The 12,572-nt window shown below is 40.7% G+C and overlaps 1 protein-coding gene across 1 annotated transcript; it reads left to right on the top strand.

Annotated features, from left to right (window-relative positions):
- Positions 1-62: 62 nt before the first annotated feature.
- LOC104488289 (N-acetylserotonin O-methyltransferase-like protein) lies at positions 63-9,721 on the top strand (the record flags this gene model as incomplete). Its single annotated transcript, XM_010136050.1, has 7 exons — positions 63-92; positions 1,564-1,726; positions 3,388-3,572; positions 5,077-5,206; positions 7,067-7,210; positions 7,763-7,885; positions 9,504-9,721. Coding segments are annotated over 7 exons (993 nt in total), but the record flags the coding sequence as incomplete, so codon positions are not given.
- Between the last annotated feature and the right edge of the window lie 2,851 nt (positions 9,722-12,572).

Below are 12,572 nucleotides of genomic sequence, written 5' to 3' on the forward strand. Positions count from 1 at the left end.
CATGTTGCAGAAGGAGTCTTATACTGCTTCAGGGAACTAGCAGGCCCTGGACGTGTCTTTCTCTCCTTGATAAAGGTTTCCAGTCCAAGGGCGTAAGCTTACAGGAGTCCTCCACGGCATATCTGATAGAGCCACAGAGCACGGACGAGATAGGGAGGAGGGCAGATATAGCAGAGAGGGGGAAAGCAAGATGGCAAAATGGCGTCGAGACTTCTCGCACGCCCCCTTTTATGACTTCATTCAAGGAGGCGTGTTCTCCTTCCCGGAAGCTTGGGAGAACAACAGCTCTCTGGGAAGAAGAAAGCCAGACAACATGAGAGCATCCGGTTCCTCCTTGTTGAACCCGGGACACTTCCTTAAACTGAGAATTACAGAATGGTAGAAAGAACGATTTGGATCAGCCAAGTTTTTGGCCCTATCCCCTTTTCTTTCCTGTTCTTACAGTTTCCAGGTGGTATCAATCCAAAGATGGGGCAAGTGTTGGAAGCCAGATGGTTGTAGACTAGATGCAGTTGGCTCAGTATTGTGAAAGCGTAGATTATAATAAATTTCAGCTACACATTCTTATTAGAATAACCAAGGAAACTGTAAAAAGAGGATGGAGAAGATGGAATATACAGACACACAGTAGCAGACCTTCCTCTTGAAGTTAATATCTGTTTCTGCATTTGATTTTTATTAAACAGAATGTCAGTCCATTGTTCTTGACTGCCTTTGATTTTTAAGTACATTAGAGTTGCCTGCAGTTGCAAAGAAGTGGATTCTGTGGTTACCGTGCGTACTTCTACTCTTGAGCTCTACATAAGTTCCTTGGTTGTAGGTGTTTTAACTATTTCAGAATACTGAAACTGCAGAATTGCAAATTAATTCCAAATGGAGAGATATATATTTCCACATTTCATTAACTTTCCTGCCTCGTTTGGTTAGCATATCTCTCTACAAGTTCAGTTAAGTTTTTCAGCTTAGACAGCTGCCTTGCCCATGGGTTTTTCTTCACCATCAGGCACTTGCTGTTCTCTCTTCCCCCTTCCGTATGTATGTGTCCTGTTAAGTTGTACATGCAGTACAGTTGTGCTCTGAAGTTTTACACTCTTTTTTTCCTTATTTTTTATTAAACAAAGCCAGTATTATAGCAACCAAAGTTGTTACACTCCCTTAGCGGAGCTTTCCAGTAAATCAAATTTAATTTGATCTTTTGGCATTGGTTCAGATACTTAAGAATGTTTGACCTGATGGATCAGCCTTATAGATGGGGTTATGGTAAATATCTGAGAAAAGAGGTGGTCTTCTTACAAAATCTGTAGCTTACGTTCCAAAATATTGTGAGTTCCCTTCTCGCCCAAACACCTCTGTTCAAAATTCTGTTACTTGGCTAGGATAGTGAAACCCTCTGAGAGGGAAGGAGACATATCATAGCAATTTTTAGTTCTGTTATGTTGCACTGCACTTCTTAAAGAACAGTAGTTGCATAGAATAATTCTAGACAAAAGGCATAGTTCTTTTTGTTTCTTGATTGCAGTCTTTTAAACACAGCATGCTAACAATTTTTTTTCCTACATGTAGGCTCTGTTTGTAGCCTCTAAGCTGAAGATATTTGATCATCTGAAAGATAAAGGTCCACTGAAGGCTGTGGATATTGCAAATGAGATTGGAACCTCTGTGAGTGGAACAGAAAGACTCCTTGATGCATGTGCTGCTCTTGGATTACTGGAGAAAACACCACAAGGTACTTAATTTCTCCTCCCCGCAACTGCATATAGTATTGAAAGTCATGCAGACTCGAAGAGGTACTTGGAAGGTCACAGGGTTTGACTTGATATTGTGGGTAACTTGGATTTGAGGGAAAGGGGAATGGATTGATGCTTCTTTGCTTTCATTATTAGTAGCTGGAATTGCTTCATTTGGAGGCAGGTTTTATTTAAAGAACACATTCAGGTCTCATTTAAGGAATCCTTAGATGGCTTTTGCTCTCTGGACATAGTACGGACCAGATTTCTAAAAAAAAGTTGCATTGGCAGGTTCAGGGAGCAGCATAATAGCACAGATATATCATCTGCTCTTGGGTCATAACAACCCCAAACAATGCTACGGGCTTTGAGACAAGTGGCTAGAAAGCTGTTCCTCTGAACTCAGCACTGGTGAGTTCACACCTCAAACACTGTTCTCAGTTTTGGGCCCCTCATTACAAGAAAGATGTTGAGCTGTTGGAATGTGTCCAGAGAAGGGCAATGAAGCTGGTGCAGGGTTTAGAAAACAAGTCCTATGAGGAGCGGCTGAGGGATCTGGGGTTGTTTAGCCTGGAGAAAAGGAGGCTGAGGAGAAGACCCTACTGCTCTCTACAACTACCCGAAAGGAGGTTGTAGCGAGCCGGGTGTTGGTCTGTTCTCCCTACTAACAAGCAATAGGACAAGAGCAAACAGCATCAAGTTGCACCAGGAGAGATATAGGCTGGACATTAGGAAAAACTTCTTTACAGGAAGGGTTGTGAAGCATTGGAACAGGCTGCCCAGGGAGGTGGTGTAGTCACCGTCCCTGGAGGCTTTTAAAAGACATACAGGTGTGGTGCTGAGGGACGTGGTTTAGTGGTAGTCTTAGTAGCGTTAGGTTAATGGTTTGACTGAATGATCCTAAAGGTCTTTTCCAGCCTAAATGATTCTATGATTCTATCTAAAATAAGGATCAAATTCCATTCCCTGCTGCAGCAATGCAGAGTCACAATTTCCAGCAGAGAATCAGTGTTTTAAGGAGAAGAGCTCTGGAAAGTGTCCCTCTTCATGGACAACAACTTAAATTTTAGTGCATCTAACTGAAACAGTGCTTGAAGGTGTATGTAGATAAGGGAGTCAGTATTAGAATAAACTTTTTCAGTCCACACTATGTAGTTACAAGTTTTTCATAGTAAGACTTGAAACGGTCAAGTGCCAAGAAAAGGAAATAAAGGAGGCTTCCAACTCTGTTAGAGGAGAAAACCACGAAGGGAGACAAAACATACTGGAGAAAGCCTGAATTTAGGGGAAGGAGAAGCCATAATCTAAACAAAAATGCAGTCAAGAATGAGGAACTTTTGAGTACTCTCCATTGAATATTAGGTGTCTAACTGAGGTACTCTGTTTAAAACAACAAAAAAAATTAAAAAATCAATGCCTAGCTGTATCTTCCAGCATCTCAATTCTTTTTATAAACAAAGTACCTGCTTCTGTGAGAATGAGAAGACCTTTAGAATTACTTCATGGAAATCTTTCACAAAAAATACTGCGCTCCTAAGATAAGGGTTTGCTAGCTATTTAACAGCTGTGCTGGAAAACACGCCTTCAGGTTTTCAATTGTAAAATTGACAGTTGTAAAATACTGGAACAAAGGCTGTTACAATTGTTTTCTTCCCATAAGGTTACACTAATACAGATTCAGCAAATACCTACCTGACCTCAGATGGCGAGTGCTCACTTCATAGCTATATTATCCACTCTAATGACCACCTTTGGCCTCTCTTCACAAACTTGGAGTCTGCAGTCAAAGAAGGCAGCAGGCAGAACCATCGAGCCTTTGAAAAGAAAGCAGAAGATTTATTTAAGGTAATGCGAAATGCTTCTAAGTATCAAAACTAGCTGTGAGGAGCCCAGAACTTGTCTAGGGGCAAATGGATACTGAGCTGTTGAAGGTTGGCTGGTCTCAGAAATGGTGGAAACACAATGCAACTCACTAGTCCCAGACTTCTGTTCCCTGAAGTGCTGGAGCAATCACAGAACATACTGAGAAATTCGACTGCTGATGAAAATTCTCTGGCCATCGTTGCCTGTCCAGTTTAACATTCCCAGAACAACCTGTGCGCCTGTTTAATAGCCTGTTCAATTCATGTGGCCTTTTTATAACATCATGTAGTACCTTACCACATGTGCTCTTATCAGACTGCATCTTGAGGTTCTTAATTTGTACTTTGAGATGCTGATGAAGCCATCTCCTAAAGGATGTGTCTACACCCCTCATATACAGTTGATGCAAGTTTAAGAAGATCCTGTTAGCCTAATGTTAGTGTCTAGATTACTGGTAGACAGAACCTCCTTTAGCAATCCTTCAAAGGGTCTTCTAAAGGGAGTTTAGATACTTGGCTTTAGGATAGATACTGCAGTAAATACTTAAGTTCATGTGCAAGTTAAGCATTTTAATGTAGGTGAACGGGATCTCATCCTTTGAATATCTAGATTACCAGACTGAGTTTGCTTGGGTGATGGTTGTGACAGGCGTCACTCCCAGTTCAGGCCTGGGCTCCTATGTGTGCAGGATAGTATGTCCAAGCAGAGTATGTGGGCTGTCTGTGGCACTATACATACCATAGCCTGGAGATACTTCCACTTCATTGTAGCTGTAAAGCCAGACATAACTGTTGAAATCTGTGAAAGTGAGACATAAAGGGATTCATACTTATGTGTCATTTCAAAGGTAAAGGCATGAGGCTCTGGTACTGAATATTTGCATCTCACCTAATCAAAAAACCCAGTATGAGCTTTGTTTCTGGTTTAAGTTATGGTCTGATCATCTAGTTATTTTCTTATTGTGGGAGAATAAATGTCAGAATTAAATGAAAGCAATTTGTGAGTATACCAAGAAGAGGAACTGAAATAAACTCAGTCTGTCTTTTCAAACAGGTTAAAGTCTGGAGGCATCTTGCTGTGGAGCAGATGTGTTAGTAAATATATATCAAAGGCATGGTATTTCTTTAAAAAGCACATTTCAGATTATACCTTCTTCCTGCTATGCTGCCCCAGCTTCAGTGGGCAAAAGTGTTGAATATAACAGCCCTTGGGACATCAAGAATTCAAACCAGCCAAGTGTATGTCCTTTGAAATGCACAATAAAAGATGCCTGTGTGACCAGAATTTTTGAGAGGATGCAAAAATCTGCTTATTACTTCAGTGAAACAGTGAAAGACTTGGGTGACCAACTATTTAATGGCATTTTTAATTGATCATTTAATTTTACAATTCTTACGTGAATGGTGTGAACCTACTGCCTTGGTTTTACATGTAGTTACGTAAAGGCACAGTAATTGAAGGTTTTTTCATTGTTTCCTCTTTTAAGGACTATTATCACAGCCAGGAGGCAAAGCAACGTTTTATGGCTGCCATGCACAGCATTGCCCACCTGACAGCGAGAGATGTGGCTACAGCCTTTGATCTTTCACAGTTTAAATCTGCTTGTGATTTAGGAGGTACTGCCTATAATTGAACTTATATACAAAGTAAAGCGAAAAGCTTGATTTCAGTTTTGTATTTTATTACTTAAAACATATGTACATATTTTACTAGAACTGAAGTAATACTATTTACTGTTCTTTTTCTGGTGTTGTAGGGTCAGAATAAAAGAACTGAGTGCAGTTAACTGAAAGGAGAGGTTTTTAAATGGTACTTGAGTAGTTTGAAGTATGTGAATATTTGTTACAATCAGTTATATACTGACACAGCTCAATACAGAAAACAAGTTGTTTTGTGGCTCAGCTGATTGTCACAACAACCCTCTGCAACTCTACGGGCTTGGGGAGGAGTGGCTGGAAAGCTGCCCAGTGAAAAAGGACCTGGGGGTGTTGGTTGACTTGGCTGAATGAGTCAGCAATGAGCCCAGGTGGCCAAGGCGGCCAATGGCATCCTGGCTTGTATCAGCAATAGTGTGGCCAGCAGGAGCAGGAAAATGATTGTCACCCTGTACTTGGCACTGGTGAGGCTGCACCTTGAGTACTGTGTCCAGTTTTGGGCCCCTCACTTCAGGAATGATGCTGAGGTGCTGGAACGTGTCCAAAGAAAGGCAATGAAGCTGATGAAGGGTTTAGATATCGAGTGCTATGAGGAGCTGCTAAGGGAACAGGGGTTGTTCAGCCTGGAGGCTAAAAAAGGAGGCTGAGGAGAAGACCTTATCAGTCTTTAACTACGTGAAAGGAGGGGTGGGGGTTTGGTCTCTTCTCCAAAGAATAAGTGATAGGATGAGAAGGAACAGCCTCAAGTTGCACCAGGGGAGATTTAGGTTGAATATTTGAAAAAAGGGTGGTCAAGCATTGGAACAGGCTGCGCAGGACAGTGGTGGAGTCCCCATCCCTGGAAGCGTTTAAAAGACGTGTAGATGTGGTGCTGAGGGACATGGTTTAGGGACCCTGGCAGTGCAGGGGGAATGGTTGGACTCAATGATTTTAAAGGTCTCTTCCAGCCAAAATGATTCTGTGATTCTATAATAGAAAATTGGGCTGGGAGCTTCATTTTCCACTGTGCCAATGTTATCCTTTGGCATGTCCATGTTTTCAAAAGCAATGAAGGATTCATTTCTTAATCCCTCTATATTGGCATGTCAAACTTGAAACGCTGCACTGCTAGAAAATGATGCACTGCATCAAAACATGAAGTTTTGATTCTTTTAGAATTGTTTTGGTTTGTGTGCAGTTTTAATTATGAATATCCGAAAAGACTACCAAAATATTGAAGACAAATGATATACCTGAAGAAAATCTTCTTAGTGTCCTTTTTTGCTCTGTGCTTGGAGTTGCCCAGGGAATGTTATTTCACAGGGATAATATACTGAGGAAAGAATACTTAGTGCCTGGGGAGTTGGGCAGCATATCAGAGGAATTATCACAATACTAGTGCAACCTTTGCCACATGCACAAAGACTCTAAGACTTTACCATCCCTATCCTTTACCATGCTGGGCAGTATTTGTTAATTGCATTATTAACAAATCATGCTTTTTAAATGAGAAATAATTCCAGTGCTCTTCATCCACAAATTACAAGTCCTTGCCCTTTCATTAATGTTCTTCTACCCTCAAAAACACCCTTGAGATACTGGTATCAAAGGTCATATTAGCAATTCTATGACACTAAGGAGTCACGCCTGCATTCCCCAAGCTATAAAACATTGCTCTGTCCACCAGGAAGTGCTATTGCCCATGTTAATTTTGGAACTGATTGTCCACCTCTAATGCTGATTTGATGTCTCTATTTTAATGTTATATACAGCCTCACCTTTAAAAATGTCTGTAAATGCTGTGAGAAAAGAGTTGATCTGACTTTTTAAAACTTTCAACAGGTTGCACTGGTGCTCTGGCTCATGAATTAGTACAAATATACCCAAATCTCAAAGTCACAGTATTTGACCTTCCAGAAGTCATTGCAAACACCTCTTCCTTTCAGCCATCAGGACAATACACAGCTTCAGTGACGTTTGTATCAGGTATATGTAATGTGATCGTTTGTTTACTTCTGTTACGCAGGAGGCTTTTGTGGCAGAAAACAGTGTGTTAACACTATCCAACTGCAAACATGTCAGTCCAAGGCAATGTAGGCTCACCCATGCTAAATGGGGACATTGTGTTCCTCAAGCTTGTGGGGATATAAACTGGCTGCAGTTGGAGAATGTGGGTAAACAAGGAAGTATGAATTAGTAATTTCTGAGTACCACTGGGAGCAGAGGCTGCATGTTCTTGTCTTAAGCTTTTCTTTTCTAGGGAAGATCAACATGGTGTCTACAAAGGACTTTGTCTCCTTCCTTGCTTTAGGCTTTCTCTTCATTTTTATACGTTACAGAATTCTTGCCTGGGGTCTGCTTTTCCCTTTACCTGTGCTTTCCTTACCTGCAAATCAGTGCATACCTATACCTGTTCATTCCTGTTTCTTTCTTTACCTCTGCTTGAAGCTCCTAGTTCCTCCACAATATTTTAATTTCATTTTGTAGGAATGTACTCTGTGGTTTCTGTAGGAATGTACTAACTCTGCTTTCCATCAGGTGACTTTTTCAAGGATAGCCTTCCAGAAGCAGATCTTTACATCCTTTCACGTGTTCTTCATGACTGGCCTGATGAAAAGATACATGTGCTGTTAAGCAAGATATCAGCTGTTTGCAAACCAGGTAAGTTTTCTCATCTTGTGGGCTTAAAGATGCATGTTAATGCATTCACATAGTGAGTAATCGTTAATATTAAAAAATAATATTTTTCTGTCCAATCATAGTAGCCTTTGCTTAAATGTCTATGCTTGCAAGTGGTAATACCTACTAAGAAAAAAAGGAAACAAGCTGTGAATAAAACTGTATAAAATAAGCCCTTATTAAGTTGCAGGTTTCACATACAACCATGTCATTTCCTCTATCTCTGACATGTCCAGTCTTTCTTACTAAGCCCTGTATCATCAAAGAGAAATAAACATGTGCTTATTTCCATACATACAAGTAGTCTAACAAAAGTTCCTTTAGGTTAATCAAGAAGCAGCAGTTTGCTTTGCTCTCATTTTGCTATCTCAGTAGTGCCCAGAATATAGTAAATGAGTTCAGCACTACTTTATGCACAGATTTCCTGAGAAATATTTAGCTTTTTCTACTTTCTCCAACATTTGAATCACAGAATCATAATACATCTTGATTTGGAAGGGACCCATAAGGATCATCAAGTCCGACTCTGTGCTTCTCACAGGACTACCTAAAAGTAAACCATATGACCAAGAGCATCATCCAGACACTCTTTGAATTCTGACAGGCTTGGAGCCATGACCGCTTTCCTGGGGAGCCTGTTCCAGTCTCCGACCACCCTCTCAGTGAAAAGCCTCTTCCTAATGTCCAATCTGAATTTCCCCTGATGCAGCTATTTCCTCATGTCCTATCACTGATAGTACAGCAGCTCTTCCTTTGCTGCCCTCCTTGAGGAATTTGTAGACAGAATGAGGTCTCCCCTCAGCCTTCTGTTCTCCAAGGTGTACAACCAAGTGACCTCATAAGTCTTGCCCTCAAGGCCTTTCACCATCTTGGTCACCCTACTCTAGACAAAACACTCATAGTTTGTTGTTCTTATATCGAGGCACCCAAAACTGCACACAGCACTCAAGGTGAGGATGAACCAGTACGCTGTAGGGTGGGACAAGCACCTCCCTCAACCAGCTAGCTATGCTGTGCTTGATGTACCCCAGGACATGGCTGGCCCTTTTGGCTGCCAGGGCACAGTGTTGACTCATATTTGGACAGTATAAAACATCAGAGGAGAAGACAAAAAGCATAAAAGCCTCACTGCTAAGATCAACTGATTCTTTAATCCAGCAGGTTTAACTGTAGCTATGAAGTTTGTTTCATAGGAGAGCATTCAAAATTAGATCTAGTCCATAAAGCATAATCCTGTGTAAATTATGAAAGAAAGTTGTGGGTGACTATCTTAATCTTGTTATGCAAAGATTGGAATATGACAGATGTGTAGAGGAGTTGCTTGGTTCAAATGGAAACAAGACTGAGTTTAAGAGCACAGTCAGGAAGTGATCTGAACTTCATTGAAGCGGAAGTGCTCTGAACTCTGCCTTCCTTTTAACAATTAAACGGTTGCTTCCTGGAAGAGATTACTGAAAGTAAGGTTCTGTCACTGATTTCCACTGAAGACCATTAAAACACTAGTCTGAGGGACCTATATAACTGTCTCTGAACAAAACCACTAAAAACTTGATGCTAGAAATACTTTACTAAATCACTTTTGGTTGTTTCGGAAATGCAGGAAGTGCCTTGCTAGTGGCAGAAATTGTGCTTGATGAACAGAAGACACACCCTCCTAGAGCGGTACTACAGTCCCTCAGTATGACTGAAGGCAAGCAAAGAAGTGGCTCAGAATATAAACAGCTACTGGATAAATACGGTTTCACAAATGTACAAATTAAGATTACAGGAAACTTACTAGATGCTGTTTTCTGCTTCAAGGAGAATCTGTCACCGTAGTGTGCCCAGGAGCAAACTGGGATACTGAGTTTTTACAACACTTGTGCAATGCACCCATCGTCAACCAGCATGTGCTGTCAGTTTAAGATCATTTTGACCCTTTATCTGCAGCAGAGTTGTTACAGGCCTTGAATAAAAGCCGGACTGCAGCTTCTGCAGGAGCGAGTTCTATGCATTTAAAATGTGTCTGGGGCAGCCAAAACTCCTATGGATTAAATACCTTTGTGTCCAGTTCTTGCGGCTAGTTTGCAAACCGTATTAAGCTTAAACTTGACATAGCTGTACAGCATGGCAAGTTAAAACTACATGCTTTTATGAGCCACATTAACACCTTAGTTTTCTTGAACCCTAAAGAGAATTCTCCCTCTGCCGTGTATTTAGTGGTTACTGCTCATTTTTATCAGAAATGAAAAAATAAAGTGAATACTCTACCATCTGTCTGAATTTGGGGATGCTAGTCCTCTTTTTCACTTTTCTGTGGGGCTTTACTGAAAAACATCTCAAGGATCCCCTTTTTAAGCACATTTTTTTCTGCAGACAAAAGTGAAAATAGGTCAAAGCTCAAACATTCCTACAGCAGCTGTAGTGTCAGAGAAACTTCAGCACCCTCTGACCTCCAGCCGCAGTATGTACCTACACAGGCTGCAGTTGAGAGCTGTTCCTATCAGTTATATTTTTTTCCAGATGTGGGCAAATGGCCATATATGCTTTCTGTCTCATTGCTTGGGATGAATTTTAGGACTTAAGTATAAATTCTCTTACAAAGATTAAAAACAGAAGTTTCTTGATGTACCAGTCTCTAACTGGAGAAATATGTACTGTATCTTATGTCTTCAAGTAATTTGTCACTAATGTCACCTCTCCTAATGTTTGTTTTTTCCTGATACTTCATCAATATTTATTTTTTTTTCTATTTAAAGTGTACTTTGTAGTGGAAGCCTTCCTGGAGATTAAAGTTGCACTTTCAAACTAGCTTTCTTCTCTATCAGTTGTTTCTTGCCTGTCATGCTTCTACAGCAAAACTCCCAATAAAACAGTGCAAAAGAGACTATGCCTATGCTGAATCACCAACCTCAGCAAATTAAAGAGAGATGATGAACAAGGACAAGAGTTGTATCTGCCTGGTAGACTCTGTCTTAAGTTACTTAACCAGAAGTCACTCGTTCTTTGAGCACCAAGTAAAGCGAAAGTGTCAACAGCGTTTCAATTCATCATGAGAAGCATGCTTACTACAGAGCATTTCAGCTGCACAAAATCAGGGAAATGTCAGATTTTTTTATCCCATTGGGGTTTTTAATTCTTAGCAGAAGGTTTTTTATACATGGAAATTCAATTGACCTCACCCAGAGAATTTAAAGAGATAAAACAAAGTATTCAACAACTGACTGAACTTAAAATGCTTCTTTTCCACATTGACACGAAGCTTGACATTATGCTTAACAGGTTGGTATTTTGAGAGAGTCTTATTCCAGCAATCGGATGGTTCTCATCTCAGTTATTCATAAAGTTCATAATGCTGTTCTTTAAGCTGCTGTAAGCTGTTTGATTCAGAAAATTTCAATCCTAAAGTTGGCACACATGTAACTGTCTCGGACTTTAAAACTGTGCCTCTAAGTACTATGTCTCTGACTGTAAAATTTGATTAGAGTGTGCCTGGCTACCACACAACCTCAACATGCTCTGTGATTAAAGCCCAACACTCCCTACGCTCTTAGCGTTAGTCCCTTGGGCATGGTGTCTGTGGTAATGCACTGCAGCTTTGCATGCTCTGGTTAATTAAGCATTGGAGCAGGTTGCCTGGAGAGGTTGTGAAATCTCTATCCTTGGAGGCTTCAAGATATGAGAACAAAGCCCTGAGCTGACAGTGGAGTTCCACTTCAAGCAGGAGGCTGGATTAGAGATCTGTGGTCCATTTCAGCCTCAACTGTTCTACAATCATTAGCTGCAGCAGCGTCATCTGAGAAATTATAAATCATTCTCTTATTAATGTCCGAACTGGGTTTTTCAGTTGCTCTGGAGAAAGCCAGTATCCTTTGCTGACTGGTGGAAGGGGTGGATTTAATGGTGTTACACTGAAAAGACTTCCTAAGCAACAAGCATAACTGAGGAAAATTTTTGCCAGTTCACTAATCAAGACATGAAGAATGGGGGAACCAAGTTTTAAAATCCAGATGAACTTCAGCCTGTAGGTTTTGTGTTGCTCCTTGGGAAGTGACATTCAGCTGTGCCTACTTGAGGATGCTTGTACCCACATTCTACCATAACAACAGTTCAGAGGAAATGTGATGCACAGAATACAATTTTTTGGGGTGCAGAATTGTGAGGGTTAACAGATTGACAGATGAAAAATAGAAACAAGAACTTCAGCCCTTGCTCACTGAACGCATAGTAAGAACCCTTGAGGAAGACGGAGAAGTTTGTGAGAAAGAAGAAACACAACCTTCTTGGCTACCCTAGCTCAATCATTTTAATATAAATTTCGATTGCATTACAGCTATTAACAGTACTTGTGCCTGGAAAAATAATGGGACAGAAGTGAAAGGTAGTACGTCATCTGAGCCACCCAGCACAAAAGCTTAGGAAGAGCTATCTAATGACTAAGCCCCTTTGTGTGAACTGTCAGTTCAGTTTTGGATGTGTTAGCTGACCCCTGGATAGTGGAAGTATTTAGTATAGGGGTTTGGTTTGTTTTTAAAAAAGTTTTTGGCAGGCTGGCACTTCACTGTTTCCCATCCCCCTCCCCCACCTTTGGCTGGAAATTATGTCCTTGCTAAACAATGACAATCTGGGTTAAATTACTTTCTAATTCAGAAAGGCTGTTATGATCATTTTTATCTCCTATAAAATCATG

The sequence above is a fragment of the Buceros rhinoceros genome, unplaced genomic scaffold (genome assembly GCF_000710305.1).
Source record: "Buceros rhinoceros silvestris isolate BGI_N320 unplaced genomic scaffold, ASM71030v1 scaffold24875, whole genome shotgun sequence".
Taxonomy (NCBI): domain Eukaryota; kingdom Metazoa; phylum Chordata; class Aves; order Bucerotiformes; family Bucerotidae; genus Buceros; species Buceros rhinoceros.